We start from the raw sequence: 20,431 nt of genomic DNA on the forward strand, positions 1-20,431 counted from the left end.
TTATATCCCAAGCTATCCTAGTTAAACAAGAGTAAAATCTCGGAGAGTATGCTTCATGGCTACTACTTTTTAACATATTATAAAACTAAAAAAATAATTATAGCTCAGAGAAACGTATTACATGTTTCACGTAAAAAACAAAAAGAATATTGTTCTTCATCAATAATGCAGGAACAAATTTAAACTGTTTTCTTTCCAAAATAACTACAATATGTAAATAAGCACTTAGACGTTTTCAATCCATTTCATTAGACACAAGAGGGGGGCATTAATTAGAGATGTTTCATGCTGCAGAGCTTCCTTTTGTGCCTTAATAGCAAACAATACAAATGACTGAGCATCTGACAGATGCCTCTGAGAAAACACCTCATTACAATTAATGTATCTCAAAGGACAAAAAGTAGTAGAATCGCAAAACGAGGAAAAAGGGGACGTGAAAGTCAAGGGAAAAAGATCAGAAATAGACCACATTAAAACAAATAAAAGCGGATCTTGTAAGGTCTACTTTATTTCTATACTTCTTAAAGCTGTAGCATAGATTGCTTTGAATCAATAACACCCACCACTTTTAACAAGATAAGAGGAACAACTTGCCTATCAGCATAGGTCAGTATTAGATCGGTACTAGTAGAAATGGGAATAAGAACAGAAATCAGGTCAACTTGATGGTTCTGATTACTGTAAACATGTATATGCTGGACATAGATTGAAAATTGCATCAAACATACCTTTAAACCCACACTGTAGAAACAAGACATCACCACCATCCAATAGCATCAACCAGATGTAACATTATATATTATCAATACCTTTCCAGTGTAATATCTAACGTTATATAAACCTGATAAACCGAGATTGTTCAATTGTTCAAGAAGATGACAAGAGATCATTGGACATGTTAAGTTTAAGGCGTAAAGGTGAAATGTCATAACCAGGCAACCAGGCTGATAGAAGTTAATGCATCAGTACACTAACCGGCTGTGCATTGCCTTTTTTCTTTTCTTTTTTTAACAATACAAAATAAATAAGAAATAGACTCACATTAAAACGAATAAAAGCAGATCTTGTAAGTTCTACTTTATCTCTATACTTCTTAAAGCTGTAGCATAGATTGCTTTGAATCTTCAGTTCTGCAGACAGGAACATCAATAACACCCACCACTTTTAACAAAATAAGAGGAACAACTTGCCTATCAACATAGGTCAGTATTAGATCGGTACTAGTTGGGAATAAGAACAGAAATCAGGTCAACCTGATGATTCTGATTACTGTAAACAGTATATGCTGGACATAGATTGAAAATTGCATCAAACATACCTTTAAACCCACAGTGTAGAAACAAGACATCATCTATCATCGAATAGCATCAACCAGATGTAACATTATATATTATCAATAGCTTTGAAAGGCACGTACCTTTCCAGTATATTATCTAATATTATATAAACCTGATAAACCGAGATTGTTCAATTGTTCAAGAAGATGAGAAGAGGTCATTGGAGATGTTAGGTTTAAGGCGTAAAGGTGGATGTCGTAACCAGGCAACCAGGCTGATAGAAGTTGATGTATCAGTAGACTAACAGGCTGTGCATTGCTTTCTTTTTTCTTTTCTTAACAATACAAAATAAATAAGAAATAGACTCACGTTAAAATGAATAAAAGCGGATCTTGTAAGGTCTACTTTATCTCTATACTCCTTAAAGCTGTAGCATAGATTGCTTTGAATCTCCAGTTCTGAAAACAGGAATATCAATAACACCCACCACTTTTAACAAGATAAGAGGAACAACTTGCCTATCAGCATAGGTCAGTATTAGATCGGTAGTACTTGTGAAAAACTGGCAATAAGAACAGAAATCAGGTCAACTTTCTGATTACTGTAAACAGTATATGCTGGACATAGATTGAAAATTGCATCAAACATCCCTTTAAACCCACACTGTAGAAACAAGACATTATGATATTACATAACCATCATCCAGTAGCATCAACCAGATGTAACATTATACAGGACTGTCTCAGAAAATTAGAATATTGTGATTTTCTGTAATGCAATTACAAAAACAGAAATGTCATACATTCTGGATTCATTACAAATCAACTGAAATATTGCAAGCCTTTTATTATTTTAATATTGCTGATCATGGCTTACAGCTTAAGAAACCCCAAATATCCTATCTCAAAACATTTGAATATTCTGGGAATCTTAATATTAAACTGTAAGCCATAATCAGCAATATTAAAATAATAAAAGGCTTGCAATATTTCAGTTGATTTGTAATGAATCCAGAATGTATGACTTTTTTTTTTTTATTGCATTACAGAAAATAAAGAACTTTATCACAATATTCAAATTTTCTGAGACAGTCCTGTATATTATCAATAGCTTTCCAGTGTAATATCTAACGTTATATAAACCTAAAAACAGAGATTGTATTTTGCTCAAATGTATTTCCTCCCAGAAGATGGCAAGAGGTCATTGGACACGTTAGGTTTAAAAGCTGATTTATGGTTCCGCGTTACACCGACGCAGTGCCTACGGCGTAGGGTACGCGGCGATTTAACGCGGAACCACAAATCAGGCTTAAGGCGTAAGGGTGGATGTCGTAACCAGGCAACCAGGCTGATAGAAGTTAACGCATCAGTAGACTAAGCAGCTGTACATTGCTTTCTTTTTGCTTTTTCTAACAATACAAAATAATTTAAAAAACGAGGCTAAAACCAGCTTACTGTATCGTGGTGATGAGTTCACGGTTTCGTGCAGCAACACGTTCCAAACAGTTGGAGCTAAAGCCGCGTTCCATTTACCTCGGAAATCGGAACTCGGAACTGGGAATGGCAGCCATCTTGGAATGGTAACTCCCACTTTCCCAGTAGGAAATCCCACTTCGAGGGGCGTTCCAGTTGAAATTTCCGACTGGGAACTGGGAAATTCCGACTTCCGAGGACAAATGGAACGCGGCATTATGCCGCGTTCCATTTGTCCTCGGAAGTCGGAATTTCGGAAGTCGGAATTAAAGCTAGTTAGCACCAGTTCCGCCCGTTTTTAACAGGATCCCCCGAAAAAAGACGCCCAAAGACTTTAAGTTTACTCCTAGCTGTGACCGATACGACACAAATCCGGCTTTTTGGCGACATAACAAGCGTAATAAACTCGAAAAACCAGCGAGTCTGACCATCATCCATCCTGCTGGGACTGAGCCGGTGGTGCGTTCACGGACCCGGTGGTGCGTTCACGGACCCGCTCTAAACCATAGCAACAAGTGTAAAAAAAAGTGACACTGATTTAGTTTGAATAGAGTTTGAATGTCAATTAAAAACACTGAGCAAAACTAGGTAGCTGAATTGAAACATTGAGAACAAACGGATGTCAAAAAGCCGAAGAAAAAAAGGAAAGGAAAGTTATGTTGTGGTTGAAACCAGGAATCCAGAAATATTATTTCAAGATTAAATCGGTTTATAAATTGTTTAGTCACCTTCGCCTTGAGTAAAAGTTGTGCCCGAGCTCTGCTCTGTTTTCCACCTTTCTCCCACTCCGCCGTGACTCCAGATGCTGCTGCTGTTGCTGAGTGTTGCGCCGTTGGTAAGTAACTGTCTCCACGGCTACAGTCACTATGGCGGGGTCTCGGGGCAACTGTTGCTACCCTCCAACAACTACGTCACACATGGGGGCGGGGCCAGAGCCAACGGGCGCTCCGCCCCCAGCTGTAGGTGCAGCTGAGACCCGCTAGGGGGCAGTCTTGGGTAGGAAAGTGGGGGTATTGACTAATAAAGGTTGATTTACGGTTCTGCGTTACAACGACGCAGAACCTACGGCGTAGGGTACGCGGCGACGCCGTAGGCTACGCCGTCGATTTAACGCAGAACCATAATTCAGGCTTGATTTACATCTTTAATGCTTCAGGAATAAGCATCAGATCGTTTTTTTAAGTTATGAAAAAGATACATTTCACCAATCTTATATACAATATTTATGTCCTGAATGGGAAATTTAATTTAAACTACTATAGACGAATATGGTAATTATTATATATATACATATATATATATATAAATATATATATATATGTTATGTTTTATATACCAGTATTTCTTATTATTTATTTTTCTTCTATTTTCTTCTATTAAAGGATTATCTTATCTTATCTTATATATAGACACATATATATATATATGTATGTGTGTATATATATATATATATATATATATATATATAAAATATATATATTACATATATAATATATATATTATATATATATTATATATATATATATATATATATATATATATATATATATATATATATATATATATATATATATATATACACACACACACATATATATATACATATATTGTGTGTGCGTATAGAGAGAGAGAGAGAGAGAGAGAGAGAGAGAGAGAGAGAGCGAGAGAGAGAGAGAGAGAGAGAGAAATCATACAATTATTTAAATAATTACTATATTCGTCTATAGTATTTTAAATGAAATTGCCTAATCGCCAAAATAAAATAAATATATAGATAGATAGATAGATAGATAGATAGATAGATAGATAGATAGATAGATAGATAGATAGATAGATAGATAGATATACATATATTTCAATTTTTATATATATATATATATATATATATATATATATATATATATATATATATATAGAGAGAGAGAGAGAGAGAGAGAGAGAGAGAGAGAGAGAGAGAGAGAGAGAGAGAGAGAGAGAGAAATCATTATATTATGTATAATTTATTATTTAGTTTTATAATATGTTAAAAAATAATAGCCATGAAGCATACTCTCCAAGATTGTACTCTTGTTTAACTAGGAGATTTGAGGATATAATTAAAAGCTTGTCCTGAATCAAGAGTCAGAGGAAAAAACATTGATTAGTTAAAGTGGAAAAAAAGAGTTATTGTGTTCAAATTGTGGAACCCATATCAGCTCCAACTTCCATGTTGGGCGTGACACTTTTGGCATTTGACCTACAATAACTGTCTTTTATGTTCTGCTGCAAACTCTGTGCTGTTTTCTGAAGTGTGTTTTTATATTTTGAGTGTTGTACGGAGACCTTGAGTGCCATAAATATACATATATATATATATATATATATATATATATATATATATATATGTGTGTGTGTGTGTGTGTGTGTGTTGTCTGTTATTTTACCCCAAATGAACAGAAAATGCATCTGTTGTTTCATGTCAGGACAGAATAAACCTTCATAACAACTAAAGTAAACATAGCCCTTATACAAGACAAGAACAAAGGATTTGGTAAAGTTTCTGTATGGCTAACACTACATTCTACATACTTTCTTTTCTCTACGTAAATGCGTAACATGAATAACATGAAACTAATTAACACATAGAGAGTGTGACTTGTGCTGCATAAGGTTTCCTGTTGCATGGTAATCGCATTCTTTGCTTTGTGATACACTCATAATTACAATAATTCAGATAATATCAGTTATCTATTTAAAAAATAACGTATGGCTTTAGTTAAGGGTGTTCATTGACCAGGATTTTTTTGAAAAGTTTCAAAATAGATATTTTGCCACATGTAAAAAGCTGCCAGAGCTGCTTACTTGAATAATAAGTTATTTTATAAACGATAACATATTTAATTACAGCATTACAGTGTATAATGTATTTCAATTGAAAACAGCCTTATATTATACACAAATAAAAGCCCCCCCCCCCTTCCTTTTTTATCTTCCTGTTCAATTGTGCCTTCATGCAGTTTCCATTTCCAGCGCAAGATGGCAGTATAGACTAATAATACCCTATAAATACAATCATCTTGACGAAACTTGGATGAAATTACAATAGAAACTTTAGAAATTAAGTGTTGATAGATTGCAAATGAAAATTAAATGCTATGTTCAGATCTTGTTACTATTTGAGGAAAAAAATTGTATTCATGTATTGTTAAGTTCAGTTTTAGATCATCAAGATTATTATCAGAAGACACTTTAAGGCTGATTTATGGTTCCGCGTAGCATCAACGCAGAGCTTACGCCGTAGGGTACGCGGCGACGCACATCGTACGGGTCGCGTCGCCGCATAACCTACGCCGTAGGCTCTGCGTCGATTTAACGCGGAACCATAATTCAGGCTTTACATAGCAAGTGCAAGACCTAGAATATATATATTTTACCTTGTTTGTTTATACAGGGTCTATGAAGTTGGTGTTAAGGGTGTTATATAATATTACTGCCTGTATATTAACGTTTTTGTTTGTTTGTTTATAGCATACTAGCCTGTGAAGACATTGCATTTCACCGCGGTTGAATTGGTTTGATATTGGATATTGGATATTCGACATTAACACCCATAAAACTTGTGATACATACCACTGATTTTGGTCATATTGCTTGTGATGTGTTCATGGTCATCTAGACTATATATCACAAGAGAGTAATTATTATAAAATCATACTATGGGCTGATTTAATGAGGTTTAATGAATTCAACACCCATAAAACTTGTGATACATAACACCAATTGTTTTATGGGTGTTGAATTCATTAAACCTCATTAAATCAGCCCATATATATAATTTTTAAATCAGCCCATATATATGATTTTTTAATAATTACTGTTTTGTGATATATAGTCTAGATGACCATGAACACATCACAAGTGGTTTGACCAAAATCAATGGCATGTATCACAAGTTTTATGGGTGTTGAATTCATAAAACCACATTAAATCAGCAAATAATATGATTTTATAATAATTACTCTCTTGTGATATATAGTCTAGATGACCATGAACGCATCACAAGCAATATGACCAAAATCAGTGGTATGTATCACAAGTTTTATGGGTGTTAATGTCGAATATCCAATATCCAATATCAAACATATTCAACCGCGGTTTGCATTTCACGCGTGGAAATTCAATTATTACAGAAAGATACCTATATATCCCCAAAATCTCCATGGAAACGGTGCAGATTCGCATTAGCATGGGTTTGCATGAGCGACAGGATGAGTCGGGAGAGTACTGGCTGATATTTTGATGCATGTGGGAGGCTGAGCAGTGAAAGAGCAGCTGAAGCAGCAGGTGTTTCAGGAACCACGAGGTCCGATCAGCAGCAACTAAACCACAACCACACGCAGCTTCTCCCAGCCGTAAGTGCTTCACATTTGCTCGTTTATTATTACTCTGTCTAATGTGATTGAAGTGTGTGTTTTACAAAGTAAAGTGTATGAGTTGTGTAGTTCAACTCAAATGACAACAACTATCAGTCCACATTTCACACGTTTTCAGTTTCGCTGTGTTCCGGTTTATCTTCAGTAATCTCTCATTTTGTGAAGAATACACTCATTTATAACTGGGAACTGTCTTTAAACTACACTCATCTTACTTTAAGATGATTGTAGTCCCCACTGATGAAAACCTGACTCGTAAACAGCCAAGCTGCTAAGCAGCCTGCTATCCTTAATCTAACCGCACTAAACTACTGTATTGTTTATCACATTTTTTTTTAAATAAGGGAATTATCTATTATAACGAAAAAACGTTCGTATTAAGTTGCTAGTTTTTTATTTAAATATATATCTTATCAACAAACTATATGCATTTTTAAAGCCGCGTTCCATTTACCTCGGAAATCGGAACTGGGAACTGGGAATGGCAGCCATCTTGGAATGGTAACTCGGGGGTGGTGAAGCTTCTCCCACTTTCCCAGTAGGAAATCCCACCTCGAGGGGCGTTCCAGTTGAAAAGTTCGACTGGGAACTGAGAAATTCCGACTTCCGAGGACAAATGGAACGCGGCAAAAGTCATTACCCCCAAGAAGCGTCACCGGTAAAACTACAACTCCCATGATGCCTTTCGTTCTATATCTGGTGAATTCTTTTGCTGTTTTGCGAGTTGATTTTGCGTTTTGAAAAATATTTTAATTCATTTACATATAATAATGGAATATGGCTTTATACAAGAGTTAAAAGGTTACAGATGTTTAAATTATATTTGCACATAATTCTAATTATGTGTCACTCTTGATTTTTAACAAGTAAAAAAAAATATGAAAGCAGCTTTTACAGTGTTTTGACTGTACAGAGGTGATCCACAGGCTGACACAAAATTCCCAGCTAAGGTTGGTTCAGGTTCAAAACAGAATATTCCCTGTTATTATGTTGAAAATGGATGTAGCCATTGTTAAAGTGACCATTGGTTTGTGAACTGCCATTGTAAACCTTGTTTTGCATTCAGATGTTGCCATGTCTGTCTTTTTCAAGCAAGAGGTGATCATATTTGGGCAAGAGGGTGGAATTGGTGGCTATCTTGAAAAACGGTTTCTGCAAAGATGCACATCTTTATATATATATAATAACTCAAACAGGCCTTTCAATATCCATTTAAAGTGCAAAAAAGAAAGAAATTGCAACAGTTCATGCAGTAAACAAATCATTTTAGCTTATCTAATTTATTCTGTCACCACGCACACATATTGCCATGAAGCACCTGGCATTTTTCAGAAGTGTCATGACAAACTGTGTATCCGACTACTGGGATTAAAGTTCACCTGGCAAAAATGATGGAAAAAAAAAAAAAAATCGATCTTTAGACATAAGAATCGATTTTTAGGAATTAATATGAGAATCGATTTAGAATCGGAAAATCAATTTTTTCAACACAGGCCTATTTAAAATCCATTGTGTGACGCTTAAAGGCAAAAAAAAGGGGGGGAAAGAAAGAAAGCCTGGTTGTTGCTGGAAACCAAAGGGCAGACGGTAAAAAAGCCACTCCTGGACAAGGCGAACGTTGAAGTTTAGTCAGGTGGCTCACTCCATCCCATAAAACCAGTCCAATGAAATGAGATGTAAATTTCTAGTTAAAGTAGCAACTCTCTGTGGTATCTTGACCAAAGTAGGGCATCAATGGAGGTCCTTGATTCTGTCAGCTTGTGATAAAATACATATTATAGTAAAGCTCTTAATCAAAATAACAGAGCATTATTTATTGTTTCAAAGAGATTATGTTGCGTAAAGCATCATTAAACCTCTGAACAACCCTGGGGGAGATGCCTCATGGTCAGATTTTTAAGATATAGCTGAAAGTGCAGCTTTATTCACACCGTCAGTGTCTCTTCTTTTAATCATCAGAAGGCTAAATGACCAGATATGCATGAATATTTAGACTGCGATTTAAACACAGGCACCCAATGTTGAAAATGATAAAACCCTTTTAATTTGTATAATTAGGTTAGTTAATTAGTTTGTTTCAATTTATTGTCCTTTCTGAATTTTTTTTTTGCATCTGTGGCAGTCAGAATACATAGTCAAAAACAGCTACAAAAAAAAAGAAGGGTAGTACATCATAAACCAGGTTTGACCAGTCAAGTCGTCCCTGCTTCTTTTCCCATTTCACGTGTATCCGCTGTGAAATAAAGGCAACAAAGGCTCATATATAACATCTCTTGTGTTATCGAAGGCCAGGGACCTCGAGGGTTGTTATTGAAGGCGCCTTTCAGTGCCCTCAAGGTCACCTTTTCAGTGCACACAACACAACATTGATTTAAAAAAAGTTAAAAAGGACAACAATATAAATGCAATGATATCAGCTGTAGCCTAGAGGGGTAGAAATTAAAGTGAGTAGGCCGGTTTGAACAGGTGGGGTTTTAGATGGGATTTGAAGATTGGTTGAAGGTTGTGGATGGCCTTGAAAGTGTGGAGCACGGTTTTGAAGTCAATGTGAAATATGACAGGGAGCCAGTGGAGTGGTTGGAGAACAGGAGTGATATGATTGATAGATGGAGTTCTAGAGACGATACGAGCGTCTGAGTTCTGGACCAGTTGGAGCTTCTGGATGGATTTGTGGGAGAGTTGTGACAAGAGTGTGGACCAGGATAGCAGGCTGTTGGAAGTGAGAGACGGACGGAGGCGGTTAATATTGATAAGATGGAAGTAGGGCTGGGGATCGATTCAAATGTCAAGAATCGATTTGATTCCGATTCTTAAGATTCAGAATCGATTATCAAGATTTGATTCGATTAGATTCCGATATCGATTTGGGTTAGTGTTATTAAAACTGTTTTTTCAGCTGTTGCATGAATGATATGACTGTAGTTATGCAAAATATTACTTCTAGTATTATATTGAGATTCAACAGCAAGTATTGTCAGCTAATGATGCTGTAAGGACCAATCAGCTCCCAGAATGCTGATAGAACTGCTTTCAGAAACATCATGTGGGTCAGAATTACCAAACAGATCCAGGGCAGCAAACAGAGACGGATGAAATCGGTTTAATTTTTTCCCACATTCCGTTTTTATTTGTTCCATTTTCGGTCTATTTTGGTTTTTAATTTTTGAGCATTTGGTTTTTAGCATTTTTTGCAAATGTAACCCCAAGACAGTATATAAAGTAATGAAATATAGACAATGTATGCAATTATAACCTAACACTTTAATGTTTTCATACCTTTAAACATATTTAAAGGCAAAAACATGGTTATTCTCGTGTCCAACCAAACATTCCTTTTTTGGGGATAAACAAAAAAATAACCAAAATAAATAATAAATAAATAAAAGGAGAAAAAAAAATTTGATCTTTAGACATATGAATCGATTTAGAATTGGGAAATCGATTTTTTTTTTTCAACACAGGCCTAGATGGAAGTAGGCTGACCGGGTAACATTATTAATGTGGTTTGGAATGACAACGAGCTGTCGAGGACGACACCCAGGCTCTTAACCTGGGGGGGGGCAGAGGAGTGTTGCTCTGAGGATCTGCTGGAGGCAGTTTCCCAACCTAGAGGTCATAGCTCCACATTCTCCAACTATCACTCTACACGTCTTCTGTCATTTTTCTTTCAGTACTTGATACTTTTCCAGCTTCTTGTGTTCCATCATCTCGATGTTGCTGCTTTCTTCTAGTTTGTTTACCACAATTTCCAGTTAGTTATCCATCTCCAGTTTATCAGCCTAGATTTGGGAGTCTCAGCCACTTTCAGAGGTATCTCTCATTTTGACTTTGGGACTTCCAAGCCATAATCAGCACATATGTTCCTGTACACTATTCAAGCTTCTTGGTTGTGACCAGTACTCAAGTTGTAAAAAATAAATCAGGGGGGATGGTGGATTTTATCATATAGGGACAGATCATTTGTGCTGATTACAAATAATATAATATATTACAAATATTTATTTCTGACTTTTTAGTCTTTTTACCCCTCCCCTGCATGTGTGTGCTAAGTGTACTGCTGCCAACAAAAATAAGTTTCCCCACTGAGGGAGAAAATAAAGAATATCTTATCTTATCTTAAATAATAGCACTGACCAAAACATCTGCAGAAATACTGCAGGAATGACATAGCAGCAGTTAAATGCAGCCTTCTGTAAGCTTTAAATATCCACTGGGCTTACATTAAATACATCAAAACACAAAAATAAAAACAGTTTTCTGAACTTATTAATATGACTCTGTCCTTCACATGATAAGTAAAATGGATCACTGCAAAAACTCAAAATCTTAACAAGAATATTTGTCTTATTTCTAGTTAAAATGTCTCATTTTAGTAAAAAAATCTTATTACACTTAAAACAAGACTCATCACTGGAAAAAACAACAATTTTCACCTGTTTCAAGTAGATTTTCACATAAAATTAGTAGAAAAACCTGCCAGTGACAAGATTTTTTTGCTTGTAATAAGAAGATAAATCTTGTCCCACTGGCAGATTGTCCTACTTATTTCAAGTGAAAATTTTGTCACATATTTCTGGTATTATTTTTCTGGTGATGACTCTAAATGTTGAAATAGCAGTAAAACCGCATTCATTGATGAAATGACATAAGGGATGGAAAGGGATGGCAGTTTTACAGGGGGGATGATTTTGACTGTTTTTATTTCAGGGGGGATGCCATCCCCCCTCATCCCACCTCAACTCCAGTACTGGTTGTGACGTAACGTGCCATGCCTTACCTTCCTGCATCTTGCATCCCGCTGTTATATCCTGGATTGTCTGTGGGGCATCCCTGCCCAGTGTGCAGCTAGGGTCTTGTCTGGTGTGGTAGACCCTGGCCTCTATCTTTTTCATGCTCAGGAGCTGCTCTGATTGATATCCAGAAAGAATGCAACTGAGCCAAAAATACACATTTCAAGTGTTAATGAAAGAGTTTCTGTAAGTGCTTCATACTATTGAGGGGTCGCTCAGGAGCTCAAGTTATCCCAGCTGTCAGGATGAGAGGTGGGGACATCCAAAGCAGCAACAATCAACTGACTACTGGGGGCTGACTCCAAAAGAGGAAATCTCCTTTGACCCATAGACCGTAAAAACAATGGACAAAGCATCGTACAAAGCATGTGACCCGTAGGTTTCTGAAGAGGACTTTTAACCCTCTTTTTCTTCGTACTGTGTGTCGTCACGTTTCCCTGGAAGCCGACAGGAACATGTCCACCGTATTTCAATCAAATCTAACTGCGGCGAGCTGTTCCTTTAGCCGATCCCCGCTGATAAAGCTACAAAGGTTAGCCATGATGATGACTGATCAAGAAGTAATAATAGCTGCTGATATTAGAAATAGACAGAGGTGGGTACAATAGTCAAAAATTGTACTCAGGTAAAAGTACTGTTACTTCAGAATAATAGGACTCAAGTAGAAGTAAAAAGTAGTCATCCAAATAATTACTTGAGTAAAAGTAAAAAAGTACTTGATGAAAAAACTACTCAAGTACTGATTAAGGCTGATGAAAACTGATGAACTGATGAAAAACGTCAGATTTTTTTTTAACACAACCATTCAAACAGACAAAAGTACAAAATAATCATCTTCAGGCAAATTAAATCAATAAAATAATAAAATTAATAAATTAAAATAAAAAAATAACTTAAATTAAAATAATCTTAAAGTAAATTCAAGTACTTTAATAAATAATAAATAAAATAATAACAGAATAAAAAGATAAATTAGGCACAAGTAGCACAAAATTTCAAGCCTTTGTACTTTTCTTTTTTAACCAGGCTCCGCAGGCAGAACTAGAACAAGCCCATGAACTCATAGAAACTCTGTATGTGTGTTTTAGTCTGTGTAAATGTGAATCACAATCACTCAGTGATGTCATGAGATTGACGCGTACGCGGAGGGGATAAAAGAAAAGTAACGAGCTCAACGTAGCTTAATGTAGCGGAGTAAAAGTAACAGTTTCTTCTTCACAAATCTACTCAAGTAAAAGTAAAGAGTATAGTGATTCAAAACTACTCCTAAAAGTACAAAATTTCCCAAAACTTACTCAAGTAAATGTAACGGAGTAAATGTAACTCGTTACTACCCACCTCTGGAAATAGATTGATTGCTTTTATATCAAGTCGTAGTACAATAAAATTCACTGCTCTGAGTTGTCATGGATGCGAGTTCTGCATCGGTCTCAACCGGAAGTTGGATGGTTGGTGCCTCCTCTGACCCGAGAGCCAGCCATCTAACGTCAGGGTTGAGTCTCATCGGGACTCGTTGCGGAGCAAGTCCGTGTCCATTGACTCCCAAGTTAAAAATATCCAACTTTAGCACAGAAACAAATTTAGACCCTGCTTCAAAATAAGGTTCTGGCCTCGATTGTTTGATTTCAAACCAATGATAACTCTGAAGGGGGTGGAGTATTTTGTACCACGTCAGTTTCTAACATGATTGATTGACAGTTGGTTCAGCCAATGGCTAGCCATTATCACTTTTTCACCCGTCAGCTAAATACAACAGTCATTTTTAATTTCGCCATCAAGATAACTTGAAACGGGATATTCGGCCAAATATTGTGGGTGTGTTTCTGTCGGCTTCCTGGGCAGGACAGAAAAAGAAAAAGAGGCTTCAAAACTGCTCGTCAGAACCCTTTGGGTCACGTAACCGATGCTTTGTTCATTGTTTTCTTCAGTCTGAGCTCATGTCAGAAATTCCAACCTGTGTTAACCTGGTGTTGGCTTGGCGCCATTGCTGATTTCATCACTGGAACAATATTTGAAATCGGATGTTTTGCTGCTACCGCTCGGCCACTGGACGTTGATCGGCTGAAGCAGCTCCTTCGTTCTGCCCGTTTTGGAGGAAAAAGAAGCTATAAAACCAATTATAAAACACCCTGGACCTGTTATCACTCTGTTACATCTATGGTCTTTATTTTAAGATTATGGGTTTTGTTGAAATGTTAATTCAAATGTATTTAAAAAAATCTTGACAGCAAATACTAACATTACACATCCTTGCAGAAACTGTAAACGTGATACACCATAATAGATTCAACTAGAGAAATCTCTTCTGCATGACAGACACTTTGGATTGTGATCGTGAAAGCAGAGAGTGGGATGAGGATGTCAGTGACCGGCAGCGACCTCGGTGTAGGACGCATCAGCACTAAACGCATCCTGCAGCCTGTCAATGCATCGCGCATGAGCACAGCGGATCAGCCAGCTTCTGTGTGTCACGTGACGCTGTGGCGTGGTGGCTCTGTGGTTTCGCCTCGCGCGTCCATTGGCTGAGACTTCTTCATGTGAGCATCTGCACACATGAGATATTTTAAGTAGTGATCTTACATTTGTTTGAAGTCATTTCAGGATGGCGTTCATAAAAATGGCTGAGGTCAATGTGCAGAAAAATATGTGCTGTTTCAAAAAGTATGTAAATGTTTGTTTTGTTTTTTTATACCTAGTATATAGTGAGGCAGTAAATGAGTTAAAAAAAACATATTTGCCCTTTTATTATTTAGTGATCAGTATAAAATACAGGACTGTCTCAGAAAATTAGAATATTGTGATTTTCTGTAATGCAATTACAAAAACAAAAATGTCATACATTCTGGATTCATTACAAATCAACTGAAATATTTCAAGCTTTTTATTATTTTAATATTGCTGATCATGGCTTACAGCTTAAGAAAACTCAAATATCCTATCTAAAAAAATTAGAATATTCTGGGAATCTTAATCTTAAACTGTAAGCCATAATCAGCAATATTAAAATAATAAAAAGCTTGAAATATTTCAGTTGATTTGTAATGAATCCAGAATGTATGACATTTTTGTTTTTTTAATTGCATAACAGAAAATAAAGAACTTTATTCGCAATATTCTAATTTTCTGAGACAGTCCTGTATCAGCTTTTGTTTTATTTTAGCAGAAGTTAGACTTTTCAATGCTAAATTTTAAGGACTCTCAGGGGGAAATTGTGTGTTGCTTTCAGTTTCGCTCCGCTTGAACTATACGACCTTTCATGTGAAACAAGAGGGAGTTCAGGGGGAAATTACGTGACGGAAAGTTGCAAACGGCAAACCTTTTTTTTTTAAACCGTCTAATTTCTGTCTCTCAGCTCCAGAAATGCTGTTTTTGTTTAAGTATCGGGTCACGACCCACAAAAAAGTAGAAGTACAGGATTGGCCTGTTAGGGTGTGAAAATACGCTAGAGTTCATGTGCTAAAATTAGGCTGGCGAGTAATGTTGTGAATGGAAATAAAGTCCCATCTCTGATCTGAACATTTGCTGCTGTTGTTGTTTTTACCAAGTGATGGATATAATGATCCTCAGACTGAAGATACAGCATAGGGATCAAATTTAGCCTTCGATGGGCTTACGACAAGTTTAATTTAAGAAAACTGGTGAGACAGGAAAGATCAGCATCTACTAACGTAGGCCGTGTCTTTGCAGTGGCGCAGGAGCAGGATTTTAGTTACTGGAAATTTATAAAGCTCCGCCAGCACAGCTGCAGTCGCAGCCTGGCCCTTGGCAAACCTTTGCATACCACGTGTCCGATAGTAACCCCAGCCGGCGTATCTGCAGTGTGTATGCGTGTAAGGCGGTCTTTCTCCCCTGCTTTGGGGGGGGGATGGGCCTCGGTTTCACAGCATCATCTGTCAAGAGAGAATGTGTGTGCGTGTGTTTCTGAGAGTGTTTCCTCCTCTGCAACTCCTCCCGCCTCCTTCCTTTGGTTTGCATGACCTTATGTGGAAAATGGGTCTTGTGGTGTGAGCGTTTTCAGCCAATCGGGGCGCTCGGGGATGAGAGGGGAGGGAGGGATGACTAGAGGAAGCTGGCAGGCCTGTCTGGGTGGGGTCTTCGTGGGGAGGGGCCAACAGGGCCGGCGTTTGAAAATGAATGATATTGCTGCTCAGGCTGGAGACACTGTGGTCGTGTGAGTACTTGTGCGGCAAAACAGGAAAAGAGGATAATTCAAGTTGAAAAACCACCGGAAAATAACTGAAGAAGAAAGACTTGTTGTCAACAATGAAATGTGAGTACTGGAGCTCAGTTTGTATTTTCAGATGGGTTATTGTACATCCTTTTAATTTGGACTCTTATGGAGCTATGTGAGGTCTGCTAGGACACTGTTTGCTAGTGGACCCTAAGAAAATCCCTCTTTGTTTTGTTTTTTATGTATATTGCATCTATTATTAGGATAATTGTTTCAATTTTACATGAATTAAGATTAACAGCCTCCTCATTTTTGTTACTTGCTTTCTGTCACTAATCGTATAACTTAGTAAAGCTCATTTTGACTTGATTTTTCACCTCAACCGTGATATATATGTATATATAGTTTAAATAATCATTGAAATGTATTGTCAGGTTTCCTCTGGGCGTGCACCGACCTCATCCCTGGCTAAAAGGGTGGAACCCCCCTTGTAGATGTCTGACTGTGCCGTCATGATAAATCTGCAGCTTTGTTAAATAAAACCTTTTTTTTTTTTTTTTGGTTAATGCTTTTTTAGGATTGTAAATACTTGCAAATGTTAGAGGGGAATGGTGCCTATGCAGCGATGCCGAGGAGCACGCCCAGGTTTGTGGTGGTGCTGTTGTCGGAGGAGGCAGCAGGCGGAGGATTCTGATCATGCTGATCATGCAGACCATTGATTGATTCAAATTCACCAGATCTCTTTGGTGTTTTGAATGGCAGCAGTTGTTTTCAGACAGTCAAGCGGCGTGGTGGCTCTCATTGTACAGTGGGAGATGAAGCGTGAAATTTACACTCAAAGACTGGAGGAAGGGGTGTGGTTTTCTTCTGGGCCATTTAACAGCAGATTAACCTAATTGAAGCTTGCAGGGACGATGCTTTGGTTTGGTTTGGTCTGTGCACTTTTGCAAATGTTATTTTTAAGAAGGACATGTCGTGCATTTACTAGATAGACTTTGTCTCCATCTCTGTTGATCATCTCTGAAACGTAAGAGGTTTAAGTGATGTTATCCTCCCAACTGTTGCCGAGTTTCCCTTTCTAAATGAAACAGCTGTTGCTAGGCTCCCCTCTTCTCCGCAGTCCTAAGCTTCTTTTGTTTGCCTTAACTGCAGTATTTCGATAACGATGTTTATTTGTGTCGCGGTGATGCTAAATCAGTCAGATTTGTCCTTGGCACTGACCGTTGTGCCCCATGACAAGCAAACCTTGAGTAAAGATAGTTCATGCCAATCTTTCATGCCAAAACATTAAGATTACACCTCCCTGATTATGTGACATGACTTTAAGAAAAACAAATAAAATAGATGGAGGAATAGAGTAATGAAATAAAATAGTCAGCTTGATGGAGCTGAAGCAGCCATTAATAGATTTCATGAATTAAATATCTGGTGGAGGATTTTTGACACTTAATATTCAAAAAAAGAAGAAAAAAAACGAGCTAATCCACAAAGATTCAAAATTAGTTTCACCTTTTAATTCTTCAGGGGATCATTTTGAAGAAGAAACCCATACATAATGAAACCGCTGCTTGGGAAGAAATGGGGAAATATAAAACTGAAAGTGACGCATTGTTGACCGTAAACTCTGTTGTCGGTTTGCAAACCGGTCACTTTTTTCTTTTTTCACTAACTAAGGACTAAATTAGAGGCCTGTGTTTAAGTTCAGCGTAAACGTGATGGCTCCTGTAACTAAAGCTCACGGTCTGAAATAAACTCAAGAAGGGGAATACAGAAAGACACAGGTGAAAAATACCCTCAGAGTTTTTTTAAAATCTGTATTCCTGCTAAACATGTAGACGTTAGAATTTCCTGGATTTCCAAACCTTTGGTTTCCGCGTGGTTCCCGTCACGCCCCTCACATCCCAAACCCACATCAAATGCAGAAACCAGGGATGTAAGAGGAGGGCTTATTATTGTATTAGTTAGTTCCCTGGATGCCTACGTCCACCTTCACAGCCGTGTCCCTAGGAACATTGGCTTCATTTGTAGAAATAGCTGGACTTTTATGTGTTTTGTCTCACAATGAGTCGGTTTCCAAAACACCAGATGAGGTGAGACTCCCCGGCTTTGGCATTTCAGGAATGTTCCCATCAACACTTCTTTGGACCCACGTATATGATGAAATATAATCTGTTTTTTGTTTTTTCGGTTATGAAATATCAGACGTTTTTCTTTGGAAAGTTAACGTCAAACTCTCTGGAGCAGTTTCTCTCCATTTACCCGAGCCTGACGGCTCCAGACAGGCAAGCCGGGATCGGGAGCCCTCTTATACAAACAGGTCCAACCTGGGATCTGTGGAAGATGCAGGGGTCCCGGCAGGGCGAGGAGAGTGGCCTAAATGAAGGTCGACATATAAGATGTCATTTTAAAATGAATTCTCCTACATAGGGCTGTTCGATTAATCGATTTTAAATCGTAATCGCGATTATGTAATTAGAACGATGTTAAAACGTGCAAATCGTAAAATCGATTTTTCACTTTTTTTTCTTTTTTTTTTTACCTTGTCTGCACACATATTAATGATTGATACCATATCAATGATTGATGGAAATACCTCTCAATACCTGCGACAAGTGCCCCATGGGAGAGGCTCTTTAGTGTAGTAGGGGGCGTTGTAACATGCCACCGGGCATCCCTCAAGCCAGGTGCGGTTGACCGGCTCGTGTTCCTTGCAAAAAACTTGCAAATGTGAATAGCAAATGTAATGAGTGACATTACACACCTCTACCTCCTTCATGGGTTGCATTATTATTTAGCATGCAAAGACCCAGTTTAGTTTAATTAGAAAATGTCTTGTTTTATTTAATTGGAAATATAACTTACTGTATGTTTGCAAGTGCTGATTTGCTGATTTTTTTTTTCAGAGATAAAACTTTATATTTTATTATATTTTTTTAAACTTTTTTTCCACTTATTTTACAGAGTTTTGCACTTTATTCATTCATTTTTGGTTTAATAAGAGCAAAGTTTGCACTTAAAGCCCAATGGGGCAAATGTTCAATAAAAAAACAGCATATTTGAAATCATTTCTTTGCCTTTTGTCAATTCACAAAATAATCGTAATCGAAAATCGGATTTTGAGAGAAAAAAATCGAGGTTTTATTTTTGGGCAAAATCGAACAGCCCTACTCCTACATACAGTATGATCATCATATGATCATCCCTGAGGGAAGGGAAGCCGTCTTTTGTCACTTCTGCTTTTGTATAGTAGAATTTGGGTTCGTGGAAACGTTTTTAAAAGCTGCTTTGTTGACCAAACACGGTTTTGGAAGACGGTTCATCATATGTGAACAAACATCGTTATCTCCAACTGTGACTTTCCACTCTTCAGCTTCATGTCCCGCTACCTCTGGTGTGCAGAATAGTAAAAGGCAAATACGATATTTGTTTAGCAGCTCATAAAGATCCTGGCGTGTATTTTGTGTGGCGTCCATCTGTTCCAGCACTTCACGGCGTCTCCATGTCATTCAGTAACGATGCAGTTATCAGTATTTATTACTTGATGTCATTTAATTTCACTTCTGAATAAGTGATCTGACGCTTTAGCCTGAATATGAGGTTTTAAACACACATGGATGAATGTGTGAACATGCACCGTGAGCTTGTGGCAACAACACGGAGGTGATAGCTGTGTGACACCTGCACGCGGCCGGCTGTCACACAGACGTGTTGTGTTCTTAAGAGTGTTTTTCGTGCAGGTTTAGAAGTTGAGGCCTGAATCCCGCCTCCCAGTAAACTGAATCTGTTACTTTTGCGTTTCGAAAGGTTTACTGTTGTGTCTTTGTAAGGTGAAGCACAAATCCTTGGTTGACTTCAAGTTCCGATGTTTTAAACTTCTGAGAAGCTGAAGATCAAGAGTTAATCTGAAGGTTTGAAATAGGGCTGTTCGATTAATCGATTTTAAATCGTAATCGCGATTATGTAATTAGAACGATGTTAAAACGGGAAAATCGTAAAATCGATTTTTTTCACTTTTTTTTTTTTTTTAAACCTGTCTGCACACATATTAATGATTGATACCATATTAATGATTGATGGAAATACCTCTCAATATCTGCAACAAGTGCCCCATGGGAGAGGCTCTTTAGTGTAGGAGGGGCGTTGTAACATGCCACCGGGCATCCCTCAAGCCAGATGCGGTAGACCAGCTCGTGTTCCTTGCAAAAAACTTGCAAATGTGAATAGCAAATGTAATGAGTGACATTACACACCTCTACCTCCTTCATGGGTTGCATTATTATTTAGCATGCAAAGACCCAGTTTAGTTTAA

The 20,431-nt window shown here is 37.4% G+C and overlaps 2 protein-coding genes across 4 annotated transcripts in view; one reads left to right on the forward strand and one right to left on the reverse strand.

Moving 5' to 3' along the window:
- Positions 1-3,599, reverse strand: part of rfx2 (regulatory factor X, 2 (influences HLA class II expression)) — a 35,383-nt gene extending 31,784 nt beyond the window's left edge. For both annotated transcript variants that reach the window (XM_061738775.1, XM_061738774.1), the window contains exon 1: positions 3,478-3,599. The gene's annotated coding sequence lies outside the window, so the exon portion shown is untranslated. The remainder of the gene's footprint in view (positions 1-3,477) is intronic.
- Positions 3,600-7,034: 3,435 nt separating this feature from the next.
- The window catches only part of acsbg2 (acyl-CoA synthetase bubblegum family member 2), a 35,949-nt gene continuing 22,552 nt past the window's right edge, over positions 7,035-20,431 (forward strand). Inside the window, exon 1 of one of the 2 annotated variants that reach the window (XM_061738777.1) lies at positions 7,035-7,140. Coding sequence is in view for 1 of the 2 variants with exons in the window: in XM_061738776.1 (XP_061594760.1) it covers positions 16,215-16,221 (7 nt within the window). In the remaining variant the exon portion in view is untranslated. Of the gene's footprint in view, positions 7,141-16,061; positions 16,222-20,431 lie in introns of those variants that run through there. The other variant, XM_061738776.1, reaches the window with a different exon arrangement.

Source organism: Cololabis saira, chromosome 13, assembly GCF_033807715.1.
Source record: "Cololabis saira isolate AMF1-May2022 chromosome 13, fColSai1.1, whole genome shotgun sequence".
Lineage (NCBI taxonomy): Eukaryota > Metazoa > Chordata > Actinopteri > Beloniformes > Belonidae > Cololabis > Cololabis saira.